Source organism: Xiphophorus couchianus, chromosome 18, assembly GCF_001444195.1.
Source record: "Xiphophorus couchianus chromosome 18, X_couchianus-1.0, whole genome shotgun sequence".
NCBI lineage: Eukaryota > Metazoa > Chordata > Actinopteri > Cyprinodontiformes > Poeciliidae > Xiphophorus > Xiphophorus couchianus.
Genome location: NC_040245.1, coordinates 23648304 through 23664124, shown reverse-complemented (window position 1 = coordinate 23664124; position 15821 = coordinate 23648304). Strand labels below are relative to the sequence as shown.

The window sequence follows — 15821 nt, the reverse complement described above, 5'->3', positions numbered from 1 at the left end:
TCACCAATGACTGGCACCAACAGTAAATCTTTTATTTTCAGTAGCTTCATCTCACTCTAAATAGGACTTTGAAAAAGTCCATTCTTGCTCTTGCTGACTGTTTATTTATTTGTTTATAACTAAGAAATAAGTGTCTACAGTCAAATTACAGGTCCCAAAAAATATTGGCATTGCTGTCATTTCTTTAAAAAGAAATGTAACTGTGGCATTTTGTAATTTATGCTTTTTTCTTCTTCTTCTTTTTGTTACGTATTCCATGACTTTCTTTTTCCCTGAGCAGTAAAAAGGACATCACACAGAAGCCTGTACAAAATTTGTAAGCTATAATGTATATGCATTAGTCAGAAAAAGGCTGCCAGAAATAGGCTGCCTTATTGAAGTCAAAGCAAAAATTACAAATTGAGTAATTGAGTATAATTCGAACTGTGACAGACAAAGCTGGATGAAGACATTTTTTTCCTTCCCTACATTGACATTCAAGATCGTAATAAAAAACATTTAAACACCAAGTTTTCATCATGCAGTTTCTTGGTGTTGAATATCAAATGATTAATTTCAAGAAAAGCAATGTTACATTGTTGTAGTGCAAAAATATTCAATAATTGTCAATGTAATCCTGCACATTTTGCACGAGAGTGGTTCTTCGTGATGACTAACAATTTATCTTACTTTTCATTTTTCAATTAGCATTTTGCAAAGGCTACTGCAATGTGCAGCGAAGGCCGCATTATTTGGGGGTTGAGGGTGGCGACGATATCTGCTCAAGTTGCAACCAATTATCCCTCACAGAATAATTGGAGGCAAGAAAACAGCTATTCACAGGAAAACATCCTTTGGGGGGGGAATTATTATCCATCTGATGGCCAAGAGAGGAAAGATATTAAAAGAGACATTAAAGCCGTTTGTGCAGACAATTTGGGTCGGGGTAGTTATTATGATTTGCACACTTTGGGGAACTTTGAAAATAATTGGAGAGCTATACTCCAGTCCTCTGAGGTAAAATTATAAGACAAAAAGAAAACATCAACTTGAAGTTAGTTTTTTTCTTTTTAGTTACACACCCACACAGCAGGATCATGACAACATCCCGTTCTGGATTGTTGAATTGTAGCAGCATTTTTAACTGTATCTAAATATCAATCTGAACAAAAATGAACTTATAGATTAATTTAAAGTGACTCGAAGCATTTGACTGCATAAATAAAAAACTAATTATTGCAGACAAGATGCTCATGCACTACATGGCTGTAATGTGAAACCGACACCGAAGACGTACTTCAGGCTTGTAAATGAATATTTAATTGTATGAGTCACTGTGAAACGTGTTTATTATGTATAATTACAGTGGTAAACAAAGATGGCTACTTATCTGCTGAGGAGCCTGATAAAAAATGAAAGGCAAAGACTGATTACACTAGTTGTAGACGGCGCTAAATTAAATAAACAACAGAGACAAATAATCTACCCACGATATTAATTTGAACAGAGATTATTACCTTTGTAATGCGTCATATTAACCAAAACGCCTTGACAATGGCAATCAGTGATGAATGTTTTACTTTTGTCCTGAATCTGTGCAGTTTTACATGAAAGCAATCTTAAGCCGTAGTTGTATACTGATATAAATTATTAATCCAACACTGCATAACTGCAGGCAAATCTTCAGCTAAAATAAAAATGGTCGTGAATTATTTTTCGTCTTTTATGGCTGCAAAATGACTCATGGTCAGACCCAACATAAAGCAAAACTGTGTGTTTGTGCGTTTGCAGCTTCGCTCTGAAGCTCGTAATTAGCATCAGTTGCTGGAAATTATTGTTTACTCCAAAAAGCCATAATTGCTTCAAACAGAGTGCCTTGTAAAAGCATTAACGCCGGTTGAACTTTTACACATTTCATCGCATAATAACCGCAAAACTTCTGTGTTTTTACTTGGCTTTTGTTTTTTGAGAGAGAGCTATGCAAAGTAACACATTATGCTGAATATGGATGCAGCCTTCTGATTTAAAAGTTTGTAGAACCACTTTTCATTTTAATTACAGCGGGGAATCTTTTGGGGTCTGTATCTACCTACTTTCCATATCAAGAGACCGACATTTTGTTCCTATCAGAAGAACTCAAGGTCAGTGAGATCAGATGGAAAGTGTCTGTGAGCATCAAGACTTCTTAATTAGATGTTGACCTGTAACATTCAAACACATAATCCAAACCATTGTAGCTCCGGCTGTATGTTAAGTTTAGTCTTGGCTTCACCGTAGTTCCATTAAATCCATCCAGATTCCACGTCCATGCTGATAAAAAGCATCAAAATTTTGACTGGTGGGAATGGTGCGTTGAGGGTGCTAACATGTAGAGAAAAGAAATCAATTAATTTAATTCTTATCTAATCAGAGCACTGTTTTTTCTCATGTTTCCTGCTGTTAATCAGTATTGTGACTCTCATGGAAGGCAAGTTTGTGAAGTGAGCAACCAATAGTTGTGCTGGCAGAAGTTTCTCCCACCTGAGCAGTGAAGCTCTACTGCTCCTCCAGAGTTGGCATCAGTCAATTGGCTTCCTGTACTTGCCTGCCTAAAAAGCACAAAGCAAGTCTTCATCCAAGTCTCCATGTTTGTTGAAGATAACGTGCCTGCTGACAACAAATGAAATGTGGTGTAGCTACAATTGAGAACATCATCACTGTAGGAATGGTGGCAGCATCATGAAATATTTCAAAGAGGTAAAGGCCATTTATAGATGATATAAAGTGACAGGATTTCCTGCTAAATTACCCCCTGATGCACCAGTGTATAAGCTACTCTGCCAGTGGAGGAAGTATCGCCCCCTTCAGGTTTAAACTATTAAAGTCTTGAGACGCTTCTTAAACCTTTAGTTTTTATGTCAAATAACAAAAATTTCTATTTAAGCCTAAATAAAATCTCCTGATTTAGAAACATCAAACCTCTCAATCCAATCCAGTGATTTTTTTTTTCTTTTATCACTACGACATACCTACATTTAATTTGGCCTGATAAGGTAACGACCTCAGGAAACTCCGAAGCAAAGTTACTTTTTGAGTGAAGACACCGTTGCACTAACAATATTGGTCCTTCTCCCTTGCCATCTGCAGAATGATGAATTATGAGGCCAAGTCTAACTTTGGTGCAGCAGTAGCTCACACCTGACAGCCCAGACAAGATCAATATTTGATTTAGAAAGTGTGCCACCACCTGCCAGGGTCTCTCGGGGTTCACAGACTCTCACATCTTTGCCCCAAAACACCGGTTCTTCTTCTGCTGATATTGTAATGACCTGTACATTATCAGTTCAGATTCAGGATGAGGTTTTCAATCCATCACCACTAATCATACACTATACAAAAAATCAAAAAATTTTGATCTGCTGGTGAATTCAGCAAAGGGCTGGACAATATGGCTGGAAAACGGATCACCATATAAGCCAAAAATCAATAATTGTCCATATTGATAATTATTGATTTGTTTTTTGTTTTATAAATCTAAAATACCTTTAAAAGGGGTGACTTCTCTCGTTTTATCCAGTTTTCACTCCATGTCATTGTTTATTTTTATGACGTTATGAGGCACTGTAGTTGTTGCTAAGCAACCAAAGAGTGAGCGAGTTAAGTTGATGCCACCAACCTCGCTTAGCTGGCCATGAGAGGCTGAGCTGCTAAAGCCTTTTCTCTTACTACATCCCCCAGAATTCTGTGCGTTTTTGGATCAAAATCTAGTGAATATTCTATATATTGAATATCGAACATTCTATCAGATGTATTATCTACCGATATTGATCACGTGTGTGTCGTGATATATTTTGTTACCAATTAATAGTCCAACCCTAATTCAGCTTCAGCCCCATTTACTCTTACATCACCAAATTATTTCTAAAAAAAAAATCTATACTTTTCCCTTTTTCTCACAATCATATTCTGCTGTATGCTGATTTATCACATAAAATCCTAATAAAATATAATGGTTAAAAATTTGCCATGTCTTAACCTATCAAACCTTTAAAAAGCTCAACAGAAAATACTTTTACACGCAATTATATGTATAAAAAAATTGTTGCTAAAGCCCAGAACCCTTTTCCTCTCCATCTCAGCCCTTTCTGGTTTAATTTGCTCCTTAAATCAACTCTAGTTGCCTCTCTTCTTCTTGCTTCCTCCCCAATCTCTGGATGTTTAGTTGTTTATGGGGCCAAGTACGGAACAGCAGGTGCAAGGCCTGCGAAAAAAACGCCACAGAAATGATCCAATTTGGTGCGGGCAGTAAATTTTTCCGACATCTGGTGCAGCGCGCGGCATGGAGATGAGCCCGGGACAAGGCGGATGCATATCTCCATCTGACGGCGTTGCTGACAATGCACAGAAACAGCCGACTTGGAAGTCCTGAAACAGACCGAGTCGGACTGCGAGTCCCATGCTCTGTCTCTGATCAAATTATTATGGATGTTTCTGCCGTCGTGCAGGATGTGAGGGAATGAAAAGCAGACAGACCATTAAACTTAAACCTCGGCGTGAATCATTTAAATGTCTGTACATGCGTGAGGTCTTGGGTGTGAATTTAGCTCACCAGACACCTCCCAGGCTGAGCTAATTGAACAGATTACAAACCTTTCGTTCTCCCCGTCTAATTTGTGTGCAGTGGACTTAATGGGTCTGGAGCAAAAGTCTCAGTCCACCAATTTTGCAGCCGATTAAGATCTTCTGCCATGGCTGTGACTCTGGTCATAACTTCATTAATGACTTGGCTGACTTTTTGCAGCTCTGCTGGTGCCAGTCCCTTTGGGCTTAAGCTCACCCACAGAATCAAGATCTTTGACAGTTTTCTTAAAGATTTTCTTGGCTCCCAGCTGAAGCTTTTCTATTTTGTCCAGAGGAAATGAATCCATTCGCAGAATCATGAGAAAATCATCTTTAGTCAAAGGCATATAATTCTGTTAATTTTGATAATTATGACTTCAAGTTAGTAATAAAAACTACTTTTTAGCAGGAAATTTTAATATTGTTTAAGCCTAATAAGAAGTTAATTTTGATGCCAAAATGTTAATCCATCTCTCTTGTTGGGACCTGCAGTTGAAACTAGATATTTACATACATCAGCAATACTGAGTTTAGCTTCACAATTCTCTCAGCTAACACGTTAGCTGTAAAACATTACATTTTGTAACTGGTTTGTTACAGACTGTTACATGAGTAGCATGAATTACTTTCACTTTGTAAACCTCAGGATCGACATAGTTGGGGTTTTTGTAATTGTTAGTTTGGAATCGCTGGTGACACTGATTTGAAACCATGTTTAACGCTAAATACCCATTTTGCCCCCCATAATCCTGACTGGGTTTAACACATTTCTGAGTCCGGCCACGTCAGCTGATAAGCTGTTACACACAGTTAAACAGTATACTGTAGACTGTAACTGGACTTGCTTCCCATTTCAATGAATCTAATAGCTGAGAGTTCTTGTACGTACAATCGGACAAGAAGGCGCGCTCGCAATTCATTTCACACTTCGTTAGCCGGTGAAATTTGTTGGTGGGATATGTAGCATAGAGAGGGAGATCGATACTTTACAGCCAGGTATTAGCGGTGTAGCAGGAAACAGGCTCTGGCATTTGACAGATTGTGTAAACAATTTTACAAAACACTGAGATCTCCGGTGGAGCTGCGGAGCTCTTGAACACGTTTTGCAGACACGAATGTTCACACCAGCACGTGTGTGCAATTCCCTGGGAATGCTGGGCACGGCGCTCTTTGTTTCGCCAGTCCTTCGTAATCTGAATGGCGTAAATCATCACCGTGTTTGAGATTGATGGCCTTTCTTAATTCTTTGGACCACCCATTGTATTCAGGACACCAGGTCAGGCTGCCAGCTAAGCATCTAACCTCCTTTGTTGCCGTCAGACATCTCTATTCATTATAGCATCGTCTGCGTCCTGCCGTTGCTCCCTCAAAGCAAAAAATAAATAAAAATCTGAGCGGCAATTGACAAGAGAGCTACTAAAAAGAGCCCTTTTAATTATCCCACTCTAAGCAAGACTGATTTAAATGTTTATATCTGACAAAGCTCAAATTTTTAAGACATTTTTAAACGTTTGAAGAGAGAGAGAACATTTTTGAAAAGCAAGTTTCTTCTTCATTTGTGTCATTATTTTCTTTGCTGTATGAAAAATCCATTTTTGAGCCATTTCTTCAAAGAAGACCGTCCATCTAGGTGATCGTGAAACCACTCGAGACATTTTACATGTGTTTGTTCTTTAGTGTAGAGTGGAGCTTTCCACTGTGATCCCCTTCCATTAACACCATTAGCCAGCAGCAGATATTTCTGTAGGTGTTTTGCTCTTAATCTTGGGTTATCTTCTGGACTGGTTGTCGTCCTCAGTCTGGTTTTTGTAGAAAACCCTGTCGTAGGAACACTGTGAATTTTTACACACCCACACACACACACACTGTTTTAACCTGCCTGTGCAGTCCTCTTTGCATGTTAAATCAGCAGTTGCATATTTTTTACCCAACCATTTGTGTATTCCAAGACATAACATTAAAGCTGTTTAGAATCTGTCTGTACTGCAGTTATAATTTATAAATTCCCAGAAGTATTAATGTACCACATTAGAGCCCTTCTTTGATGCTATAAAAGATAGCTTTTAGTTGTCTCAGTTCAGATTTTTTTTTTCTTGCTAAAAAACTTCCATCTGTTTTAGTTTTAGGAGTCATCTTCAGTGTGTAGGAACAGGTTTATATCTAGACCAAAGAAAATGAAAGAAAAGAAAGTGCCTCAAGCAGGATTTTATATATAAATATAGATTGTCGAAGGTGCTTCAGAAAAACACTTCTCACTCCACTGATCACTGGAACTGAACATCTTGTTTCACCCTGTAGCCAAAATCCTCCAAACACAAAAATGAACAAGAATATAATGGGATTTACCCCTAATTAAAGAAATTGCTTTCTTTAGACGCTGTTCATTCTCACTGTGTTTTGTAGAAGGTATGCAAAAGCTGCGCACAGTGCCTTGTGAAAAGTTTTCACCCCCTTGAACATTTTGTTCCATTTCAACCACAAACTTAAATGCATTTCAGTGGCAGGTTTTGAGGATAGTCGTGAAGTTGTAGGAAAGGTTTTCTATATACGTATATTTATATAAAAGAGAATATTTCACACATTTTGTATTTTTCCCCATGAGTCAGTTATGGTTACAGCATTTGGGGGTCTGAGATTTTTGCTCAGTCTCCTTCACAGAGAAACTCAAGCTCAGTGAGACAGAATTTCCCAAGTTTTACCAAAGGTTTACAATTAGATTTAAGGCTGAACTTTGACTAGGCATTCTAACACATAGAGGTCCTCGGTCTTCAGAGTCCGGTGTCCTGCTACCTTTAGTGTCTCTGCTTCAACATAATGCAGATAAACAATCGGGTCAGTAGTAGGACTCTGAAGAACTTGACTTCAGAGTCCTACCAGGATGTGATTCAACCATTTGATTCAGGTGTGTTGTACTGATTTCAGGTGAACGTAGCTTAATTCTCATCAGTTTGTTGTTTGCACTCGTTTTAATCAAGAGGTGTGAACATCTTGATTTAAAAAAAATGCTTTATAAGTTTATCCATCTAAGTTGAGTCCTTGCAGAAAAGTTGAGCATTTGAAAGCGGTGAAGATTTTAGATTGTAAAGGTTTAACGCTTAATGTTCCGGTCCTGGACATGCCCAACATTTCTCCATTTCTGCTCAATTAAACCTGCTAAAGGTTGAGAAAGTTTTGAATATTTGCACAACTGATTTCGGTGTTGAGAAATGCTCTGATGACACCAACAAATATAATTTGCTGTTATTGGTGATATAGGCAGAAAAAACAAATTTGCTGAGAATAACACTTCAGATCAGTTTAAGAATATTGTTTACCATGGAAAGGTCTGGACCAAATATCTTATTCGCATATAAATTATAATGTCAAGATGTCTTTGCTATTTAGCTTACATACAACTAAGCAAAATCTAACAAGTTATTTCAGATTTGCAATACTTAAATCGTGCAACGTAGCTTCACTTGTTACTAGATGTTGTAGTTGATTCTTTTGAGGCAATTGGTCTGCATAGATTTAAATAAACACAACCTATTTTCCAATGGGGCAAAAAAGACTCTTTATGCCTTCCTTCTTACCTCTCTTCAATAAAAAACAGATTTGTGACATAACATAACTAACTAAAGACAATCATGTCAAGAGATTCTCCAACCTGAACTATTCATCATGGCAGTCTCTCTAGAGGTAACACGGACCTATTGACAGCTTCTGTTTGAGGTTGTCCTTGCTCAGCTTGTCAGTTCAGATAGACGACCACGTCTTGCTAAGTGTCAGTTGTGCCGTACTTTTTCTGTTATTGGCTGATACGTCAAACAGTGCTCTATCATGTGTTTAGATGTATAGTTATTGTCAAACAGCCTGGCTCTCCTTTAAACTTCGTCACAACTAATGTTCTCTAACAAACCTTGTAGACCTTCACAGAAAAGTTCTTTTTCAGATTAAAGTTGCTTATTTACAATTTAGGTGACTTTTGAAGGATTGCGCTACTTTAAGTTCAAGGGCTGTCAGTAGTTATTTGAGGCATTGTAAGGCTACTGTATATAAATAGTGCAAACTAGCAAGACTTTATGACAGCATGTCTTGATGAGAGGACCGCCATGTTTAGCAGGTCTCCCTGTGGCCCTGTGTGCTCCACAACCAGCAAGGACATTGCTCTTTTTCGGGTTTGGCCTTGTACCAGAGTTATGTTTCTGATGCTTCATTGTCTGTCATTCAGTTCAGGCCTCTTTATTTCAAGGTGAACTTAATCCCTCAGTCCCTAAAAAAAGGGAGGAAAAAAGACACTCTGGGAGTGAAAGTGGGAGTGAGAATCCTCCAAGGTCACTTTTAGTGTCTTCCCCTCTTTTTGGAGCCACTGAGTTTCTGACAAGCTGGAGACAGGTTCAATTTCTCCAACTGTCAGGAGCGCCCTGTTTTTTTTTTTTTTAAACGCCTTGGAAGACAGATATAAGCCAGAGGAAGATGTTTCCTGACTTCAGTATTATCTGAGGGGGCATTCTTTTCTCCGGCCTTATCTCTCTGTCAGTAATGGGCCTTCAGTGATTCCTGCCAGATATCCGCCATGGACGGACCGTTAGGCCGGGCAGATGGAGCAAAGCTTTCCAAGATACTGTAGATCTGGAATGCTCTGTTTTTCCACACGTCTCTGCCTGTCGGTGATCGGTAATTCCCACTGAATGGCAGCTTGACAGACACTGGTCTTCTGCTTCGTAGCAAAGCAGGAGGGTATGAGGACGGGAGGAGTGATTGAGCCGCGACGCCGGAGGTGTTGCACAGGGAACTCTTCTTTGACCACCTCCTCTATCAAAAGTGCAGGAAGAGTTCATCTCTTCCGGGTGCGATAAAGATTTGAGTGAAAGAGCTTTTGAAGTGACAGATAATGGATATCTTCATCTGGCCCTCCTGACTCAAAGCTCAGGTACGGCTTTTATTGTTTTGTAGAACAGTCCACTGAGGGGAAGGGTGCCACGCCAGAACTGTCTTAAAGTCTTTGACGGTTAAAAGAGACAGGTGGAAACTTCAAAAGGCGGCAACCTGCGTGCAAACCTATCTCTGGCTCCTGTTGGCAAATTAATGAGGTGTTGATTACCTTGTGAGCATATTATCTCATATATATAATCTCCAAAATGAGTTTACTCCCTATTTCCTCACTTTACAATGGCAGATTCTGATTTAGAGGACACAACAGAGAATGCTTGATGAAGACTCAGAGGCATCAACAAGGAGCCTAGCTGTGACAACATGCAGGATTCCCACTGCCCTCTCTTTGGGATGATCTAAACTAGAGTTGTCCCCACTGAAGTAGAAGAAGAGACTCAGCTGGGGGGCTTTGAAGTACTGCTCCATTATTACACGGATGATCTCTTTTGCTCCGCTATTATACATCCAACACACTATATCTTGAGACAGCTCTCATCCCTCAAACAACTACAAATCTAGGCGGCGCCCAGTCGGCCGGAAGGAGCGGAGAAACTGGTGAGACACAGAGATAACCAAGGAGTATTTACAGCACCGCAACACGCCGCGTTTGTGCAATTTTCTCCCATGTTGGACCGTTTTATGCTCAGATTTTATGATTTTATGTAGCTCATTCTTTAGGGTACTGTATCGCTGATATTCTTTACTTGGTTACCATCTATTTTTGGAGCATGTAAAACAGCAGCTGCGGAGAGAAGAAACAGAATGTCACGAGAAGAGCAAGTGATTTTCATGTTTGGCCCTCTTGAGCTTTAACACTGCATCTGGCACCCATAGGAGTGTGTGTGGGGGGGCTTGTGTGTGTGTGTGTTTAAGCTGTTTAGGCAATAACTGCTTTGTTTCCTGTGTCAAAGTAAATACTGCAGCTCTTAAAGCTGCACACACCCATGATAAAAAGCCTGCTTGTTTTTCCAAAGGTCATCTTTCTCATGTTATAAACTCTATCTTTCAAAATGACACTAGCCAGGTGTATCTTATTGGACTGGATGGCTGAAACTTGAAGAAAGAAGACATTTTAGATGTTTAACAATTTATTTGCTTAGCAAACAGCGGCCTCAGTAGTTTGCGGTGAACGGTAACCAACCAAAACATCCTGGCTCCGCCTCCTGATGCTGGTCTCTGGCTTGATTATACGCTCCTGAGGAATGGCATCCCCGTCTTCAATAAGCCTTTGTGGCAAGTCAGCTAGTTGGGTTGCTTTGATCACTCTGCCACAAACAGCGCATCCAAACCGATTCCACAGGGGAGTGGTTGAAGTCAGGGCAAGGAGGGCAGAAGTCCGCCTCTGTCTGTTACGTCTCAACGACCCCACGTCAGCTTACTTGTATAACGGCAGGATGGGCTCTCGGGTCTAGGACATTTCTTGTGGTCTTGCATTGCCAGTATAAATTCCAAAAGCTCATTTTTTGTGGAATTTTGCTTTCTCCTCTTCTGATTTCTGAATGGTCAGAGGTGTTGATTCTTTTAGTGGACAGAGTTCGCTCACAGGCTGTTCAGACTGCCAGTGGGTGTGAAATCTCATCTTGATATTTCTGATGGCAAGCTTTGTTTTTGTTGTTGTTGTTGTTTTAACAAGGGGATTCCACCCAACACAATCCCACTGTCTAAGTTGTTTGTTATTGGTATAGAGAATTTGCTACTCTACTTTGAGGCAAAACCAACCTTTGCATTTTATATACAGATGTGGGAGCATTTAACACCAAATTAACAGCTCCTACTGACAAGGAGCATGTTACAACAAAGATGTAGCTGCAGCTGTAGCTATAGCTTTTTGTGCTACAGTGAGCCCCCGTCTATTTCTGGTTCCGTATTTGCAGATGAACCTACTCGAAGCTATTTCTGTGGGACACGACTCCAATTTATTCAAGGGTTGTCCACCTATTTACAAAGTATTCTGTACCACATATCTGAAATATTTAAAAGAAAATGTAATTTTTGAAGCATAAATACCTAGGCGCTACTTCACACACTCTTGGCCAATCCAAGAGCGCCATTTATTCTTCTTGCCAGTGATTGGTTGCATACCCAAGAGCGGAGAAATTGATGACTTTCCGTATTAGTCTCTGCTGTTTAGTTTCCACTGTGTGTGTTAATGCATATTAAGGTATATTCGGTGTTTGAACTATTAAGTAGACAGTTGTGCTTTGGAGGGATCTCAAGTATTTGGGGATTTCAGCTATTCGCAAGCGGCTGTAGTCTCTAACCTCCAACAAATACTGGTGGTCCTCTGCAATATCCTGGTTGCGTGGGCACACCCGTTACTTAGTTAAATTACATCTTAATTTAATTTTAGTATTCAGCATTTTGGGTACAAATCTGCCAATGATTGTGAATCCGAAGAATCGGGAAGAGGGTTTAACTGTCAGAAAGAAGGAAACAAAGATATCAGTCAGAAGAAGAGCACAAATAAAGCTCCACAGTATGATATAAAAATATTTGAAGAAAGCATTGAAAACAATGACAATACAGAAACTGGATGGTTTTCCAAAACATGGTGAAACAACAAGTCTGAAACACATCAGGGGGATTGCGAAGTGGACGGCGGCAGCACTGAAGGAGTTGCAGGAATTTACATCAAGTGTTGGTGTGTTCTACATCTGTCGTTCTGTTCGCCAGGCTTGACATAAGGAGTAGAGTTACCAAAGATAACACACAGCCCTCGCTGAAACCTTATCAAAACTATGAGAAGGAATGTGTGTTTTGGGTTAATGAAACCACTCTTCAATATCTGGACCACAGTTCCAAAAGATTTGGTCTGGAACAAGCTGCTCAGCATTACCAAAGAAAGACAAATCTACAGTGAAACACGGCAGTGGCAGCAGCATGTGGCTGCTTTTCTTCAGAAGAAACTGGCGTTTTTGTGCAGGATAAAGTAATAAGACAGTTACAAATAGTTTAGTGCTAAAACTTCAGAAGTCTACAATACAGCTGACTATAAAGAGGAATTTCATTCTACAAAACAAAAAAAGACTCTGTGATTGGAAAATCAAAGCCCTAAGTTTAGAATTAAATTTATTTAGTTCTAAACTCTAGAACTAAATAAATGGTTGAAAATTTGTCTACTCTTGTAAAGAGGGCTGCGGACAAGTGATGTCCTAACAATCCAAAGGATTTGTTGAAGATTTGCAAGGCGTAGTGGGCAAATGTTGCTAACTCTGTGGCTTGATGAGAGTCTGCAACTAAAAGTCTGTTTCCTTTTCTGTTGAATTGTACAGTATATAATTCTAAATGAAGAAAAGTTTTGAGGTCGTTAGTGAGGTCTTTTTTTTTTTACATCTCTTCTTGAATCTATACATGACAAACACGGGGAAATTTTGTATAAAATAAAAGTTATTTCTAAAATGTAAACTTCGCTGCCTCTATAAATAAACTCATGTCAACAAATTCTGGCCAGCACATGATGGCGTCTTGTTGCTTCATATTTCGTCATAGCACAGGTGTAGCCCATTAAGCCAAAATGCCCTCTAAGGTCTTATGTCTGTCACTGGAAAATATCAATTCAGAACACTAAGTTTCAAAAATATATATTTTTAAAAAACTTTCACTCTTCCTTGAAATGTCCCTCCGTGGTTCCGAGGGGGTCAGTGGGTGCAGAAGGCTGGGCTTCAGACTCGGTGTTGTGTCTTCGTCACTCAGGCGGGCTGCGGCGCACAGAGCCGCCACCGGTCACAAACAGCAGACCTGTGCCAGCTGGGTAACACATGGCTCGGTCCCCGCTGCTGGGTTCGGCTTGTTTATGAAAGCTTCCATCCTTTGCCTGCGTGGAATCTCTGAAGCTGCGCGCAAGCCCACAGTGGAAAAGGGGAGTCGCAGTTTACTCAGACTGAGGCTATTTATTTCCCCCGGCTGACGTGGAGGGAGCGCAGGCTGGACCGCTGGACTGTGGGCACCGCTCCGCCGCGTCTCCGAGCCGGGGAGGAGAGGACACCGCAGCGCTCACCTGCCGGGATTTCTATTTATTTTTTGTTGTTATTATTTTACATATACACCTTTCAAAGCCTGTTATTTTATTTATTTTTTCTCCCTTCTTCTTCTACCAGAGCTCACTCTGGTGGCTTCCTCTGTGGAAACAACTATCCCCCACTCAGCGATGACTGCTGTGAACGATCCACCGGCTCTCTGTAATTTCTCCGCCGCCCGCCCTTAGAATAAAAACAGGCCGGCTGTGAAACAACTCAGCTCGGTCACTGTTGTCTAACAGCTGGGATTTACACTTTACAATGTCTTGACGTGGAGGGGACGACGTAAAGATGATGACAGTGAGTAGCAGTTCATTTAGAGTACTTTATGCTGCTGCGACTTTATTTCTGACCGACAGCGGTGCATGGATCGGGGTCAGTTTTATCACCGCTACAGTCGGTGGTACAGGGCGTTTCAGGCAGCGCCGCTCTTGGGACTTTTGGTGGTGTGAAGGGGTGGGGGGGGGGATTACATCATTAGACTGAAGGATATGCATGATTGTGCATATTTATAGTGGACTCATTTTCAAATGAAATGCTTCTTTAAAAAAAATAAGCTGTTAATTATAGATGCTTAATAACATAATGATAACATGTCTCGGATGCCTTTTTGGCGTGAGCTCTATGGAAAAGCAGCCTGGGCGTATGCGATGATGCCCCTTTAAATACCATCTAGAGGAGGACTCATTTGTAAGCGTAGTATTCTTTCTCATTGCAAATAAACGCCCCCCTCCCCTGACTTTAAAAAAAAAAAACACCCACCCGGCTGTGGGGTTGATAACGGTGCAGCTGTCAATTTGCATGTATTTTATTGGTCGAACCCAGCCTGTGTACAGTCTCTCTCTCTCTCTCTCTGTCTCTCTCTCTCTCTCTCTCTCTCTGTCTCTGTCTCTCTCTCTCTCTCTCTCTCTCTCTCTCGGTTAATCCCACAGCGGATCAAGCTCTGCAGCTCCGCGTGCAGCCTGCTGGCGTCTCGCGCCGTCTATCTAGGCGGCTCTCTCTCTATATATATATATGAACTACTCACTTTAAATGATTGCATTATTTGGGTGATGTGACCACGGCGTGTTGACGCGATAGAGGCTGCCTGGAGAGCGGCGAGGCTACTAATGTCGGAGGTAGCGCTTGAAGGAACGTAAAGGATCCGTAGACCGAGATTTAAGACGCGATTAGCACCTAACAGGGCGAGAAAAGCCAACCATGACAGACCGGGTCTCACACCACTGGGGCTGGTGACCATACTGTTCCACCAGGCAGGGCGCCGGATGAGCGCATTGGTAAGGTTCTGACTCTCTGTACCCTCCTTCTATATGTACAGGACCGGATTTAAGGCTAAATTTCACTTCCCGGGTCTATACCCACCCACGCACCTTCTAAACCCCCCCCCACCCACCCACCCAGAGGTTAAAGGGATAATTGTTGTTGTTTATTTATTTCTTTTGAGTAAGATTCTGTGAATGTATTATCAATGTTAATACCCTTATCTGCAATAGATAACAAATAGATGTTACAATTTCATATGGTAGTGAGCTTGTGTATATACATCATCAGGGTCTTGGCTAACAGAACTCTGTTTAATTAGCTGATTTTCATGATCCAAAACAACCAAAACTAAGATTGGTATACTTGGGATGAGACTGGAAAAACATGTTATACTGGCAGATATCAACTGACAAAGATATGTTTAAGTTTGTTTTCTTTTCTTTCTTCTTTCTTTGGCGAACAACAGCAGTTTCCATCCATCCATCCATCCATCCATTTTCTTACACCCTTGTCCCTAGTGGGGTCGGGAGGTGCTGGTGCCTATCTCCAGCTAACGTTCTGTGCGAGAGCAGCAGTATCATTATTTTTACATTTAGGTTGCCATTGAACAAATGACTCCATATTGCAAAATTCAGAAGTTTTCTGACTGATCCTCATCAGTCAGAAAACTTGATGAGGTCAACTGATATTTGTGCTTTTTGTGATGTCATTGACCGAAACACACAAAGCAGTATTAGCAGTTTTTTTGTTTTGTTTTGTTTTTGTTTGTTTACTGAAATCTGGCAGCTTTACCAACGGTTGCTTGGCAAAGATGCTTAATATCAGCTGATATGCTTTAGCATGTTCAATTTAAAGGGAAAAAAATCAGTTAAAACAAGAGATGTCTTTCACTGGTTGTGTTTCTCTATCGGTCGGAAGTGGCAGATTAGAAATATCAGAAAACGAAAAAATGGTGTCTGCAGGAAATGCCTGATTATTGCACCTATTTTTTCCCAGGTCTGGATAAATGTGGAGAAAAAAGAAAATTCAATGTTGAAAATGTTTTTTTCC

At 40.4% G+C, this 15821-nt stretch overlaps 1 protein-coding gene across 4 annotated transcripts in view; it reads left to right on the top strand.

Annotated features, from left to right (window-relative positions):
• schip1 (schwannomin interacting protein 1) overlaps positions 1 to 15821 on the top strand; it is a 265176-nt gene that overhangs the window by 199652 nt on the left and 49703 nt on the right. Inside the window, exon 1 of one of the 4 annotated variants that reach the window (XM_028045406.1) lies at positions 13218 to 13808. The exons of 2 other annotated variants lie outside the window; for them this stretch is intronic. In XM_028045406.1, the coding sequence (XP_027901207.1) occupies positions 13800 to 13808 (9 nt within the window). In that variant the 5' untranslated portion in view covers positions 13218 to 13799. Of the gene's footprint in view, positions 1 to 13217; positions 13809 to 14523; positions 14786 to 15821 lie in introns of those variants that run through there. One more of the 4 variants, XM_028045405.1, reaches the window with a different exon arrangement.